The sequence below is a fragment of the Diospyros lotus genome, chromosome 1 (genome assembly GCF_014633365.1).
Source record: "Diospyros lotus cultivar Yz01 chromosome 1, ASM1463336v1, whole genome shotgun sequence".
Taxonomy (NCBI): domain Eukaryota; kingdom Viridiplantae; phylum Streptophyta; class Magnoliopsida; order Ericales; family Ebenaceae; genus Diospyros; species Diospyros lotus.
Genome location: NC_068338.1, coordinates 35,177,815 through 35,194,058, shown reverse-complemented (window position 1 = coordinate 35,194,058; position 16,244 = coordinate 35,177,815). Strand labels below are relative to the sequence as shown.

At 39.9% G+C, this 16,244-nt stretch overlaps 1 protein-coding gene across 2 annotated transcripts in view; it reads left to right on the top strand.

Moving 5' to 3' along the window:
- The window catches only part of LOC127798734 (uncharacterized), a 30,670-nt gene extending 15,658 nt beyond the window's left edge, over positions 1-15,012 (top strand). For both annotated transcript variants that reach the window (XM_052332306.1, XM_052332301.1), the window contains exons 3-6: positions 13,476-13,761; positions 13,859-13,944; positions 14,042-14,133; positions 14,217-15,012. In XM_052332306.1, the coding sequence (XP_052188266.1) occupies positions 13,476-13,761; positions 13,859-13,944; positions 14,042-14,133; positions 14,217-14,464 (712 nt within the window). In that variant the 3' untranslated portion in view covers positions 14,465-15,012. The remainder of the gene's footprint in view (positions 1-13,475; positions 13,762-13,858; positions 13,945-14,041; positions 14,134-14,216) is intronic.
- The last annotated feature ends 1,232 nt before the right edge of the window (positions 15,013-16,244 follow it).

Below are 16,244 nucleotides of genomic sequence, written 5' to 3'. Positions count from 1 at the left end.
TACCAACAAAACTGATTGGGACCATTCTCTAAAATTGGTTCCATTCAGTTTATGCTGAGTAATCTGGAAGGAATGATTGTCAAGAGCCATTGGAGTGGCTGGAACTTGTGCATTCCTAGTTGGAGGAGGTATGGTGGTAGATGCTTCACTAGCTGATTGAGTTTCAGCCATGACATGTACCTAAAGGAGTCTATAGGTCGTAGGGAAGAAAGAAACATCTGCCATGGGAACGTGGCTCTGATATCGTGAAAAATAAAAAGAATGTTGAAAGCTTAATGAAATGAATGTACTTCCATACTTTCATTGATCCGAGAGATGCACTATATATACACATAACCCTTTTAAAATTTTCCTAAAAGACAGGTATCGATTACAACAATTTAGATAACAACATATTCCATATTGGAATTCATTTGAACTAGGACTTCCTTATTTGGTTTTGGAACAACTTTATCCTTCATTTCCTTTATCTTCTTAGTTCAAACTTTTCTCATATTGATCTCGTCTTTTTATCTACCCATTTACAAATTAAAATTATTTCTCATTTTTCCTTTATCTTCTCCAACATTCTTGATAACACATTTGTGAATATATTATTAGGAGTTAGGATCAATTTTGTATCTTATTTTTTCAACTAAGACATATGTTTTTCTTTTCTTTTTTTTTTTTAAGTTAGCAGGCATTTAGTTTCAACAGGCGCATGCCTTGCGCCTTGCACCTCAGGCGTGCCTTGGGCCTTAGTAACATTGCCTTTCTTGACATCCTAAATTGCTTAATTCAATTCAGGTAATTCATCAGTTTCTTGTAAGCTGTAGGTAGTAGGTAGGATTCCAGCTCCTGCTTTCCTGCAATTATCATTCCTTTCTTGACTTCCTGAATTGCCTCATCCAATTCAGGTAATTCATCAGTTTCTTGTAAACTGTAGGTAGTAGGTAGGATTCCAGCTTCTGCTGGAATATGTTCTGCAGTGAATTTTGGAGAAAAATCCACTGGCAGATTGACCTGAAGTATCTTTGAAAGCTTACTCATCAATTCGTTCAATCTTTGGCCAAAATTATCAAGACTTTCTCTATTTTTATCAAGTTCTCTCTGCACACTTTCTCTGGTTGCAATGCTTTCTGCTCGATAGCAACTCGCCTTCGCCTGAGTCTGCCTTAAACCTAATTCCCGAGTGTCCATTCCTGTCTCCAACTGCTTCATCCTTATTCCTTCGGCCATTTCCTCTATTTACTTACTCAAAAAAAAAAAAAAATCATTTAATCACCTATGATCGCCTAGATCTCAATTCAGCAACCTGAATCTGCCTCAGGAATTTCTGCCAAGAGTCGCCTAGATCTGAATCAGCCTCCTGAATCAATCGAGCTGACCTGCCTTCAAATTCTAATCGAAATTAACTGCTAGGCGATAGTTTTGAATCAGATTTGTGATTATCACCTAGATCTACAGAATCAATGCTCTGAAACAGTCTCCTGAAATTGATAGCTCGTGCTAAATGATCGACTCTGATCTGCCTTCAATTTCACCTGAATTCTGTCACTGAACCACCTTGGTCAGTTGCTACGAATTGCTAGAATCACAACCAAGAGTCAACCAGCTTTGATACCACTTGCTGAATTAGCTTCACTGAATTGCTGCTAGGAATTGACGGTATCATAGCCAAGAATCGTTGGCTCTAATACCAAATGTCATGCCTCAAGGTTTAAACTAGGGTTTGTAAGGGAATTCGGAAAAAAATAGAGGGAGAGAGAATAGAAAGGGAGGGAGAAATCAGAAGAATGGAAGGAGAATTCAGAGAGAACATAGAGAGAGAGAGAGAGAATTTGAGAGGGAATTAATAAGATATCATTCAACAACCATCCAATCCTCTAGGTTTTAGCCTATTTATAGGCTTTCTAGACTTTTAGTTATTAGAACAACTGAAAGGTACGAACAGGGAAAGCAACAAAGTATAACAAGAAAGAAATACATATAATACATTATTATTATTATATCCTTGGGGTTGTGATATCAGGCTTTTTTAACAATAAGCTTTAAACCCTTACCTATTTTTCCTAGTAATTGATGAACTCACTAAACATATCCAAGAAGAGGTGCCTTGGTCTATATTATTTGCAGATGACGTTGTGTTGGTGGATTAGACATAAGAAGGTGTGACTACTAAGTTCAAGATATGGAGGGACAATTTAGAATGTAGAGGCTTTAAGTTAAAGTAGATTGAAAACTAAAGCTATGGAATGTAAGTTTTAGTAAGATATGTGTGTAGATTTTTGTCACGGAACCCATGCCAAATTTTGCTGTGGATTTATTTTCCTGCTATGTTTCTTTAATTGCCGCTATGTTTCTTTGTTATTCCATAGAATTCTCTTTTGTTCCAGCTGTTAGTTAGTTAGGGAGAATATCCAGCTGTAAAGGTGTTTGGGGATAAGACAAAATAGTTGGTTATGGGAGCTGCAATCTGCTGTTGCAACCCCCTAGGAGCCATATAAGCCCAAACGGCTCCTGTGAATGGATATCGAGTATGAATTAACAAATTACAGATTTACTCTCTACATTCTCTCTATCTCCCAACTATTCTCTCCCTCAATCTCCTTCTTCTCTAAATCTCTCTCTTCTACTACAATTCCCTAGCCGATTCTAATCCATCCTGGAAGGGAGGTTGACAGCAGTCTCAGCGCAACTGTGACATTTGGTATTAGAGCAACGATCCCGGCAGCAGAGGACTACGCGGAGTAATGGCTGAAGGCACTCGTATGAAGAATATGGAGTCACAACTCCAGCAAGTCACCTCAACCGTGGGGGAGATCCAACATCGCGTGGATCGTTTGTAGCTGGGTTCTGAGAAGAACTACGAGGCTATCGGAGGACTGGAGCGTAGGCTTGAAAATGGTTTGAATCAAATGAGGGAGGATATCAATCAAATGAGAGAGGAGATGGGGAATCAGCTTCAACGATTCATGCTGATGTTCACCCAGCAAAACCAGGTAAGAATAGCCCCTGACTTCCCTCCTAGAGCTAGAACAGAACCCATTTTGCATAATGAGAGGGTGAACCAAGGCGATGGGACCTCAAAGGTTGAGGGTGAGCAGGACGATGGGATCGAAACTGAAACGAGGAGAGGAAGAGAGGGCAGACTTACTCCACCCCCACCAGGGTTTCCAATGCTTAGAATGGAGATACCGGTATTTGAAGGAACTAATCCTAGGTGGTGGATTAGTAAGTGTGAGCAGATGTTCGAATGGTATAATATACCAGTAAAAAGAAGGATGGCCTTGGCTGCAGCTTACTTTGACGATACGGTAGATGCATGGTTCCAAGGATGGACCCGAACAAGGGGAACTTACACTTGGAGGGAGTTTTCGGAGAAGCTATGTGAAAGGTTCGGGGAGAGGACCATGTCAGACACTATAGAGGAATTCAATAAGTTAAGACAAGCGGGAAATGTTGGGTCTTACTTAAAGCGTTTTGAGGAGCTGAGGTCATTGATGAGTGACAATGACCCCCACCTGTCGGAAGCTTACTCTGTTTCTAGCTTCCTTAGCAGCCTCAATGAGGATTTGCGACCGATGGTGAAAATGATAAGGCCTCAGACTGTGGAACAAGTGGCGGAGAGTGCCAAGCTGCAGGAGTTAGTGGTTGAAGCCCTTATGAAAAAGCAGAGACAGCAGTAGAAAGTGATAACCGGTGGAAATTGGCAGCAAGGGGTGAACAGTAAAGGGACTTACAGAGATTCGACTAAAGGAAGTATAGGAGGGAGAAATGTAGGTGGTCCGTATCATGGGGGACGGATGGAGGAGACTAAAAAGCTTCCTGGCGCGTGTTACAGGTGTGGAGATAGGTACTATCCTGGGCACCAATGCAAACGCCAACTATTACTGCTGGAAGGAGACAAGGATGGTGAACTGGAGGCGGAAGAAGTAGAAGATTTTGGAGAAACTAGAGGGGAGAATGATGGAGAAATATCCTTCTGTGCCCTCAAGGGGATCACCAACAACAAGATAATTAAGGTTGAAGGGAAGGTGAAGGAAGGCAACCTGTCAATTCTGATTGACAGTGGGAGCACCCATAGTTTCCTTGACAATAGCACTGCTAGAAGGCTTAAGTGCCAACTCACGGGAACACCACCCTTGAGTGTGGTCTTTGCTAATGGGAACCGGGTGTTGAGCAATTCGGCCTGCTTGGGGTTCATATGGGAAATGCAAGAAGAAGAATTTGAAGCAGACCTTAGATTACTGCAGTTAGGAGGGTGTGATGTGGTGTTAGGAGTGGATTGGATGAAGGGAGTGAGTCCCATAAGCTTTGATTTCAACCAAATGGAAGTCTCATTTGAAAAAGAAGGGAAGAGGATGACGCTTACCAGTGGGCAAGAGGTTGCGACTTGCAAGATGATCACAGGTAAGAGGCTGCAGAGGGTCTTCAAGAGCAAATGGAATCAGTTCACACAGTTGTTCTCCATTGTGGAAGTGGAAGAGAATCCTAATGGAGGAGGGCAAGGGGAGCTGCAACTCATTGTCAGCCACCAGCATAAGAGTGACGACCAGGTATGCACATTTCCCTTTATTGATGAATTGTTGGCAGATTTTAAGGACCTCTTTGTGGAACCTAGGACCCTTCCTCCTAATCGAATTTTGGACCATGCCATTAACCTAAAATCGAATGTAGAGCCAATCAATGTCAGATCATACCGTTATGCTCCCATCCAAAAAACTAAAATCGAAAGGATGGTAAAAGAGATGTTGAGCCAATCCTTCATTAGACCAAGCCAAAGTCCATTTGCTTCCCCTGTCCTATTGGTAAAGAAAAAAGATGACACTTGGCGTTTTTGTGTAGATTATCGCCAGCTTAACTCCCTAACCATCAAAGACAAGTTCTCTATTCCCCTTGTTGAAGACCTTATGGATGAACTACACCAAGCCAAGTTCTTTTCCAAGTTAGATTTGCGCTCGAGCTATCACCAAATAAGGATGAAGCCTGAGGAAATCCACAAAACGGCCTTCCGCACACACCATGGTCATTTTGAGTTCTTGGTGATGCCCTTTGGGCTCACCAACACCCCAGCCACTTTCCAATCTCTGATGAACCAGATATTTGAGCCCTATTTAAAGAAGTTCATCCTCGTATTCTTTGATGACATCCTTGTTTACAGCCCCACCTCGGACCAACACCTCATCCACCTAAGAACCACTCTTGAGGTCTTTAGAAGAAACCAGCTATTTATCAAAAAATCTAAATGTGCATTTGGCCAGAACCAAGTGGAATACTTGGGACACTTAATTTCAGAAGAAGGAATCAGCATCGATCCCAGCAAGGTGGAGGCCATGCTCAGCTGGCCAAAACCCACTACAATAAGGGCTCTTAGGGGATTTTTGGGATTGTCTGGTTACTACCGCAGGTTTGTTAAGGGGTATGGAGTCTTGAGCAAACCACTTACTAATCTGTTAAAGAAGGGAAACTTCCAGTGGGGGCCGGAGGCAGACTCTGCTTTCGAGGGGCCGAAGTTGGCAGTAAGCAGGGTTCCCGCGCTAGGGTTGCCGGACTTCAAGAAGCCCTTCATGCTAGAGACGGATGCTTGCGGAGTGGGGATAGGCGCGGTGTTAATGCAGGATGGAAGACCATTGGCCTTTCTGAGCCAAGCCCTAAGTCCTAGACACTTGGGGCTTAGTGTTTATGAGAAGGAGTTCTTAGTTGTCCTAATGGTTGTTGAAAAGTGGCGCCATTATTTGGAGGCGGGAAGATTTATTATCAAAATGGATCACGAGTCCCTGAAGTTCCTGCTCCAACAAAAGCTTCAATCCCAACTCCAAAAGAAAGGAATGACCAAGCTAATGGGTTTGGACTACTCAATCCAATACAAGAAAGGAAAGGAGAACCTAGCAGCGGATGCATTGTCCAGGTGCCAAGAAGAAGCCAGGTCTGCTGCCATGACTGTGGTAATTCCTGAATGGTGTAAAGAGGTGGTGGACAACTATGAGGGAGATGACCGTATTAAGGGCCTGCTGGAAAAATTGGTTTTGGGAAGTGAGGAGGCAGAAGGCTATACAATGAGGGATGTGCTACTGAGGTATAAGGGTCGGATAGTAATAGGCCACAAAGAGGAACTTAAGAGTAAAATTCTGCAGTCACTACATTAGTCTCCTTTAGGGGGACATTCGAGCATCCAAAACACATACTTGAGGGTGCGACAGCTATTCTACAAGTCCGGGCTGAGGGAATCGGTCAAGGGTTTTGTCTTGGGGTGTGACACATGTAAGAGGTGCAAACATGAGAACGTGGCATACCTCGGTCTCCTTCAACCATTGCCCATTCCAGAACAGTCATGGACAAGTGTGTCCATGGATTTCATTGAAGGACTGCCACGTTCTGAGGGTAAGGATTGTATAATGGTGATTGTCGATAGGCTCACTAAGTTTGCGCACTTTGTGGGACTAGCACACCCTTACACAGCTCAGGAAGTGGCACGGGCGTTCATTGACTGGGTAGTGGCCATGCACGGGGTCCCTAAGACTATCATATCCGACCGGGATAAGATCTTTACCAGCCACTTTTAGAGGGAGTTGATGAAAAATATGGGCACGAAACTTGATCTATCGACTGCATACCACCCTCAATCGGATGGGCAGACCGAAAGGGTGAACCAAAGTCTCGAAACCTACCTCCATTGCGTGTGTTTGCTTCAACCTAAGAGTTGGCATAGGTGGCTAGCTCTAGCTCAGTGGTGGTACAATTCCAGCCACCACGCATCAATAAAGATGTCACCCTTTGAAGCTGTATTTGGGTTTAAACCTCCAATTCTATCGGCCATCGAAGATTGTACCTCAGCTGCTACAGTCGAAGAGTATTTCCAGCAAAGGAGAGGGGTGATACAACAACTCAAACAAGAGTTGGCATTAGCCCAAAACCGGATGAAGCAACAGGCTGATAGGAGGAAGATTGACAAAGAATTCAGGGTATGCGAGAATGTCTATCTACGGCTGAGGTAGCCCCACCTTAAATCTATTTCTCAAGGACCAGTCTCTAAACTCAGCCCTAAATACTTCGTGCCTTTTCCATAACGGTGAAGATTGGCAAGGTGGCTTATTGTTTACAACTTCCCGAAGGCTCCCACATTCACCCAGCCTTCCATGTTTCCCTACTGAAGAAGTCAACGGGGTAGGAATGGGTGAACCCAAAGTTGCCTGCGTTACCTAAGGAGAAGGAAGTCACAAAGGAGCCAGAGGCCATATTGGACAGAAGAATCATCTACCATCAAGGGGCTCCTCTGATGCAAGTGCTAGTCAGGTGGCAAGGAGAATCCGTGAGGGAGGACACCTAGGAGTACCTTCCCTAGCTACTACGACAATTTCCTCGCACCGTCAACCTCTTAAATATTTCTTGAGGATAAGAAATCGCTGAAGGGAAGGGTATTGTCATGGAACCATGCCAAATTTTGCTGCGGATTTATTTTCCTGCTATGTTTCTTTGTTATTCCATAGAATTCTCTTTTGTTCTAGCTGTTAGTTAGTTAGGGAGAATATCCAGCTGTAAAGGTGTTTGGGGGTAAGACAAAATAGTTGGTTATGGGAGCTGCAATCTGCTGTGGCAGCCCCCTAGGAGCTATATAAGCCCAAACGGCTCCTGTGAATGGATATCGAGTATGAATTAACAAATTCCAGATTTACTCTCTACATTCTCTCTATCTCCCAACTATTCTCTCCCTCAATCTCCTTCTCTAAATCTCTCTCTTCTACTACAATTCCCTAGTCGATTCTAATCCATCTCGGAAGGGAGGTTGACAGCAGTCTCAGCGCGACTGTGACAATTTTGTTATGGTAAAACTAGAAGATCAAGTCATATCAATAAAAGATCAGTTCAGATATCTTGGATCAATCAACCAAAAAGATAGAGACATTAATGAGGATTTTTTCCATAGAATTAAGACAAGATAGTTAAAAAAGTGTATAAGACATTTTATGTGATAGTAAGATTCTGCCTAAAGTTAAAAGGAAAATTTTATACAATAGCTTAAGACCAACTTTGTTGCATGACACAACATGGACACATAATGTTAGGTAATGGAAGACCAACATGTGCAAAATATGAGCATAAGATAGGCGGATGTTAAGATGGATGTGTGCATACAAGGAAAGATAAAACTAGAATAATGTTACACGAATAAGGTTAGAGGGTATTATTGAAGATAAATGTGTGAGACCTGACTAAGTGGGAATTTTCATGTAAGAAGAAGATCAATGCAAACTGCCTTGAGTAGAGTGGACAGAATAGAACAAGTATTTAGCAAGAGTGATAAATGAAGACTGAGAAAAGCTTGGTGAGAACACTAGTATGATATAAATTATAAAGACTTTATAGAAGAAAAGGCTATAGATCAAAAAAATTGATGAGCTATTTTATTCATGAACCTGACCCCAAACAGTGGAATAAAGACTTGAAACGTTGTTGTTGCTCTCTTCTCTATTAGTATTCCTTGAAATTCAATGACAAAATGCTAGTCTTTATCTCGTATTAACATTGTTAACTTTTGTGGAACTAACTTTCAGAAATAAATTGTTGATAATCTTTCTAGAGCCTCTTATTCTATGGACTTTATAATTTGCTTCACATTCGCTGTAGTACCATACACTTAGGTAATAATACTTTTGGCATCAAGGAGCCTTAATTTGCGCAAGTAGGTATTGTTATTTCTTTTTTCTTCTTAAATTTCTTTTTTGGGTCAGGGTTTGGTGAGGTTCCCTTAATTCTGGTTAATAAGTGAACAAATAATAAATCAAACTTATTAGGGGATTTAGTTGAACTTTATCCAATATGGATGGTACTTTGTCAATAATGAAATGTGAAAAAAATAAAGCACCAAAGTACTTCAACTAAGTTTTCTTTGTCATTTTGATTTTCGGAACTCGGTCATTCTGATGCACATGGTTCTTTTAGAGTTTTTGTTTCTTGGTGTATCCATTAAGGTGTAGTTTAGTAAATATTCAAATTATTCATTATTTTCCTGATGGAAATTGTCAAAATTTCAGATGTATTAGAAATCAGTCATAGCACTAGACTTGCATCTGCCAAACCTGTGAGAAAGCTTGGAGAATTGTTTCCTTGCTTCTTAATAAGCACTAGTTCTTTACCATAACGAGCTTGTCTACAGTTTAGTTGTGATCAGAAGCTTATCATGTGTCGGTAATTGCTCTTTGCATGGACGAATAAATGGTCTGGTTTTCTTCCTAGTAAGAAGTGGGAAACCACTTGCTGGAAAATGTTCCCTCGAGTGCTCATGTGCTTTTAAGATATCCTAAGACGTGTAATCCTTTGTTCTGTCATATTTGGACAGTCAACCATTGAACTTTATTGGTCAAAAACTGGCTGAAACCTATCTGTAGTTTCTTGGGAACTTGAATCGGGTTCGTCAATCATATTATTTGTAGTTAAAACAGTTGAAAAAACACCTGGAACAGTTTTTCAAACAGAAAATTGGATTATTTTGTCCAATATTTGTCCCTAAGTGGTCTGTTTCACTTGAGGTTTATTTCTGAGCAGGAATTGGGCCTTATTGTTAGGAGAGATCACATTGGTTGGTCAACTTTGCAGTTTTAGTGGTGCTACTAACGAAGTGAGTTAAAAACAATACGTAATTATAGGTTTTTGGGATATGGCTTCTGATTGTTGTTCTAAGAAATATAATTCTAGATTTGGGGGATTATGGCTTGTGATTGTTGTTCTTTTATCCATCTGGAGCATCATGTCACACTCCACAAATTCCTAAGCATGAATTTATGGCTTGCCAAACATGGCCTTACATGGGAAGGATCTAGAAACCAGACATTCTAGAAGATGGTGGACTTTTGTGTAAATATTTGCATGGAGGATTCTTGAGAAAGCTAGATTAGATTAAAGAATTGCTTATTATAAATATTGTATTTGCAAGTTGTAGGAATTCTCTAGAACTATGAGATGGACCGTTGGATCAAAACGATCCTAGCCATCCATTGTACTTGGCAACCCCTATAAATAGGTGGTGCCTTCATTTGTATTGGCATCAAGTTTCAAGTGCTCTAAGCATTCTCTCACTCTCTCTCTCTTGTGTTCTTGTTTTCCTTCTTGCCTAAAAGTGATTCTTCTTGTGCCTACGTCCTATCCTCAAGGCCAAGTTGAAGGCTGACTTAGCGTGAAGACCGCGAGGGGCGGAAGTTTGGAGGCACTAAGACTGCATGGTGCTTGTGAATCTCCAAGTCCGTGACAATCAGCTAGACTAAACTTAAAAAAGGAAAACTTTTGAGTATACCTAAAAAAAAAAAAAAAAAACTTCTGACTAGACTGCATTAGTTCACTAGCAAAGAGAAAGATGTAACAGAATTCACACCGAGTTTCATTACTTTTTTTTTAAAAAAAAAAAATGCTAACTAATGAAGGCAAAAAGACTTAGCCAAAAAAAGAAAAGAAAAAAAAAAGATGGGGCTACCATTATAGTTGCTTGCATCAATGACTATTTATTATTTTACTGGTTGTATTGTTGTTGTTATTGTTATTGTTATTATTATTATTTGTGTGCAAGTCTGTAATGCCCCATCCTCTTCTAGGCATGCTACTAGTAAATAAATGGCTAGCAACAAGGGGAAGTTAAAATTTTCACAAAGTCATTTGTAAAACCAATTCCTTGTCTACCAATTTCTTCAAAAATGGTTAATAATTTCCCCGATTAGCTCATCTAGGGACACTCCTTAGTTTGGTTAATTAAAACCAAATTATCTCTAGTGGGCCTCACCTTTAATTCCTTTATCTCGTGGAGTTCATGATTTTTTTAAGTTAAGCTATGCACACAGTGTAGTTACCTATTCAAAGTATGAACCTTGCACAAAACAAAGATATGCATGGTTACAAAAAGATATATAATCACATATTACATCACCAAAATACAACTAATCACAGGCTGTTAATCATGCTCATAGCTGGTTCCTCTTACTCCCTTGAGTCTTTCCCTTGCCCTTTGATGAACCTGCTATATTTTCATATATACACATTTAGTACAAGAAAATGCATTTCAGGGTGAGCTATATAGTTCTAAAACAACTTGCATGCTAGAGAAATGTCATGAGTAGTGTTTACATACTTTAAAATGCAATAAACCACATTAGATTGCAAGCTAACATGCTTGCCAGAGAAAATTCCATGTAGCACATGCATGGCCATTTAACATATATGAAATGCGTGCAATTCATTTTTCATGTCAAGAATCAATCCAGGAGTGCTTACAACCCATACCTTAGCAAGCTCAAAACTAGGTTGTGGAAGAATTCAGTGACTTCCTTTCCTTTCTCTTTTTGCTACTCGCTTGGTGTCTCTGACCATGATCGAAAGTAGCAATCCCCTTTGTTCTTTCTTCTTTTTCCTTCTTCACAATTCCTACTAGATGAGACCCTCAGTGTAGACCCAATCAAGACCCTATTGGTAATTTCTCTTCTTTTCCTTTAGGTGGTGTTTCTTCTTTCTTCTATTCTTCCATTCACCTATTTTACTCTCTTGGCTTTTTCACTCTTACAAAGAACATAAAATCTTTCAGTTGAATTAACCCACAACTTATAATCTATGGAGAAAAAGTAGGTAACTAAACCTTTGTTGCACACACCAAAAGCTTATTGCCAACTTTACTAACTCTTCCATAACACCTTCTACTTAATTTTTGTTTCTCACCATTTCTCTTTTCCTTTTTCTTAATCTCTCTTTCTTTCTATTACTCTCATTTCATTTCTTCTCTGCTGAAGCAACCGATCAGTCCACTGCTCTGTCAATTCTTTTTTCCTGAAACTCTTTTATTTTCTTCACTGCTTTCACTCCTACCCTTGTCTCAGTTTGCAATCCCTACAAGAAGGCAATATAAAACTTATTTGATTTAAACTTAACCAAACAATGTAGCTACCCATCTCAAAACAAAAAAAGGTTCACTTACCCTAACTGATTAAGTAGCCTTCCACGGTTTCTCCTTCACCTTTTGTTTCTTATGTCTTCCTCTTCCTTGTTTGCTCTTAGTTATCTAACCTTTCTCCACTGCTCTCTCTCAAGCCCTCTCTCTCTCCTTTGTCTCAATTTCTATCTCCTCTCTATTTAGTGCCTTAAGAGAGCTTCCCAGTATTTTCCAATCCATACGCAAGCTATGCTTAAATATATTAAAAACAAAGAAAGTCAGTTAATTCTAGAAGAAAGTCCACATTTTAGTGTTGCCGCCATTTCCAAATACCCGCTGCGTGCTTTCTTTCTTTATTTTTCTTAATCATAATAGTCACTGGAAGCTTCAATATTCATTTTCCACATTCTCCACTTTGCATGCAACGTCTATTTATTTCACAATTTGATAAAATGTTGGTACCTTGAAGGAATTGAGACGCTCAATTCACTCTTTAATTGCCACCTTGCATTTGTAATCCCATTTGGAGAGAATTGAGACTAATTCGGCTATCTTATATAAAGTACCAGCCACTTTTGCATTTTTTATAAGTATTTTATTGTTATTCTTCACTAAAGCCAGCTACATTAAAGCCGTACCACAATTGAGGAAGCCACTTCAAGCTACTTATTTTATTACTTTCTTACTAATTTATAATCTCTGCTCCATATATATATATATATATATATGTTCATTAATGTTCAGCCCTCACACTATACACAGCAGGCCACTTCTCAAAATTTGTAAAGGCTTGAGAATAATAGTAAACGTTCACTGCTTGAAGAATTTAGAGCTACCATTTGCTATTTTAACATTATGTTTATTGCTTTTCTTCCACTTTATCCAGTTTTTTTATCATTTGACCCCTATACCTTATTTTGCAATTCCCTTCTCACCCTGGGTTACTTGCCAGCTTACACTGTAGACTATTTCAGTATTCCGATGCCACATCCATGGTGTACATTACAATGCACAGCTTTTCAACTTGAAGCCACCTTTGGGCTTGTTATTATGAAATTCCTTACATAACCTGTGTATCAATTTGAACTACCCATCCATAGTTTTACCTTAATTAACCTTAAGACACCTTCATTACTAATTAAATAATTAATTTAATAAATAAAGTCTCCTAAAATTCATAAATAGCCACAAGATATGAATGTTGTTTTCTATTAAATATCCTAAAAAATACACTATAACATGGTATTACAAAGTCCATCTTTTTCATGTGCTCGCTGGCATGTCCTGTAGTAAAAGATCAGTTTTTTTCCTGTTGTTTTTCTTTTCCCTTCTGTCCTTTTCCCCCCAAATCTTACTGTTTGGAAAATTTCAACACATTAATGTTCAAACCTTGGCTGGAGTTTAGAATTAATGCTGCGGACCACACTTAGTGGTATTAAGGCTTGTGATTGTAGTAGTAGTGTTTGAATCTGATTGATCTTACGTTGATTTCTGTCTGGGATCAGTTTATATGTTCAATTATTTTCCAAGTTTCTAGATGGCATTGGGCTTCTTGCTTCTTTTGAACAATTGCTTATAAATGTATCAGGAGGCATGGTGAGGAGAGTGATGCTGAGTCTTCAAGGGATCCTAGTAGTGGTGGTAGCAGTGACTGTGAAGCAGATAGACGGGCCAAATGTGCTTTTGATGGGTCATGGAGTCGGCAGAACCACATAAACTTGAACTCACAGCAGATGACCCGACTCTCATTGAGAGAGAAATCTGTCATGAGCTCATCCAGTGATGAAGCAGAGATCTCCAGCTCACCTGGGACCCTTGTATATGAATATATGGAACAAGAACAACCTCATACTCGCAAACCCTTGGCTGATAAGGTAAGCTTACTCTTTGGCATATTATTGAGTCAGGCTGACGATCATTCTTTTATTTGTCCAGACAGAAGCTAATGACACACTCCTCTCTTACCCACAGGTCTCAGTTCTAGCATCTAAGTTTCCAGACATTAGAAAGTATAGGAGCTGTGATCTGCTGCCGACAAGTTGGATTTCTGTTGCTTGGTATGCTATGCAAAATCACAATATAATTTCTTTTGCAGTTTAAAAGTTTATTAACTTAATTCACGTCGTGATGTTTCTGCTTTGGTACATACTGCAGGTATCCGATATATAGAATACCTATGGGCCCAACTTTACGGGATCTGGATGCATCTTTTTTGACCTTCCATTCTTTGTCAACAAACTCAAGAAGTACTGTTCTCTCTTTCACAGCACAAAAGTAACATTCCCCATTATCTCTGGATTTGTTGTCATATTTATTGTTACTCTTACAGATACTGTTCAGCCACAGTTTCCTGCTGCAAGTGGTAGGAAGGGACATGGGGTTACTGATGCGTCTTCAAAGATCCCTCTGCCAGTCTTTGGTCTTGCTTCTTACAAGTTAAAAGGTTCAATTTTGTCTCCTAGTGGACCCCTTGAGTGCCAGCAAGAAAGTTCTCTGCTAGAAGCTGCTGATAACTGGCTCAATAGCCTGCAAGTTGTTCTTCCTGATTACCAGTTTTTCCGTTCTCACTGGCGATAGGTGCGTCAGTACCATAAATTCCCTGCTGCAAGGACAAGTTCAAGGTCAGTTTTGATGTGAACGGTGTTAAAAACTAGCTTATCAAGAAAACACTCCTCACCGTCCATACAGCTTGGCCGAACCTTGTGCACTCTTAGATTCTCTCTTCTAGCTCCTCTCGGAGTATAGACCAAAGTGCTCACAGGATTAGGAAAACTGCTTATGGCTCCAGCCAGGCTTGGGGAGCTAATGGTGTTGATGAGGCACAGATAGAAACGATTAAAAGTCATTTGGTTAGTTCACAGATGTCGGGGCTGCCATTCTGCGTTGTTGATTATTTGAGGCATGGCGGGGTGCTGTAATGAGGGATCTCTCGCTCATTCACTGTTTGGGGGAAACGGAAAACTGGTATTGTTGATGTTGTTACGTTGGTGGAACCATCAACTATATTTGGTCAGTATTCACAGAAATTGAGAAATTGACAACTGTATGTGATAGTGACGAAAATTTGTATTACTAATCAGCACATACACACCTTAAACCAGTAGATTTTTGGCATGGCCTTCTTACTCCGAAACCTTTTCAAACTATTTGGTTGCTCTGAACTTGGTGTCATTGCTTCGATGGTTTGACTAGGGTTTAGTTAATAGGGAATTCACAGAAGTTACCTAGTATGAATGATACTTGGAGTTGGATGTGGCATGCACACGGAGGCGTGTAAAGTGAAACTTAGGGGGAGAATATGATTAGGACAATGCTATGGTCAGTTACAGAATTTATACAGAAAAAAGCAGGTTAAAATCACGTGATATTAGTACTTTTAATGGGATCCAACCGTACAATCTATATGGTAATCCCTGGTTCTTAACTCATCTCTTGGATAAGCTGATGTGTAGGTATTCGGAATAGCCATTGCATGGTCAGACAACTAACTGGTCTTTGTAACCTTTTAGGTCTGCTTCTTGCATCAATTTCTGAGTTCTAGCCTAACAGTTAAATATGGTTTGTGTTTCTAGACTAACGGTATGGTAATCACCTGAGATGCGCCAAGTCTTCTTGGTTGCTAGGTTTACATTTCACAAGCTGAGCCTATTTACGCTCTTCTTGTCGGCGTCTTATTATTTATCCTTCTTGATCATGGGAAAGAGCTACTTGAACTTCTTCGTCCTTAAGCAACAGAAAATGTTCGCAAATAGCTTCTTTTGTTCTCGATCATTGGAAGGAGCAACGGCAATAGCAGGATCACAAGTTTTGTTCTGTTTTTTGTATTTCTTTGATTTTGCTGGTGAGTTTTTAGTAATATCTGGTGAATAAGAACATTTAAAAATATGGGAGAGGGAGAGTAACTTTGATGGATGATGATTAAAAAATAATTTTGACTACTGAACTATATTTGATGCTTAACAATTTTTCTTCGATTAAAAGAATAAATACATTTAACAGGATTGGTTAGGACATGATTCTGAGCCCAGTTTGTTTTAAGACTGGGCGTAAAAAAACCCAGTTTGATTTTCAAATGGACGCAGAAGCCAGTTTGGTTTTCGTTTTGGGCCTAACAGCTGAAGTTTGAAGTTGAACAACAAGTGAGTGCAAAAGCCATGTTCGATTTTGTTGATGTTCTTAACATCCAGTCTATTTTGAGTTAATATTGGGCCTACAGCCCAGATTCGCTGTTGGGCTGCCCAGAACCCTGTTCGACGAGGATAAAACCCAGTTTAGTTTACTATAAAAGGCCCCCGTAAGCCAGTTTGGTTCAATAATGGGCCCGAAAGCTCAGTTTATTGTACTTATATGCTAGTTG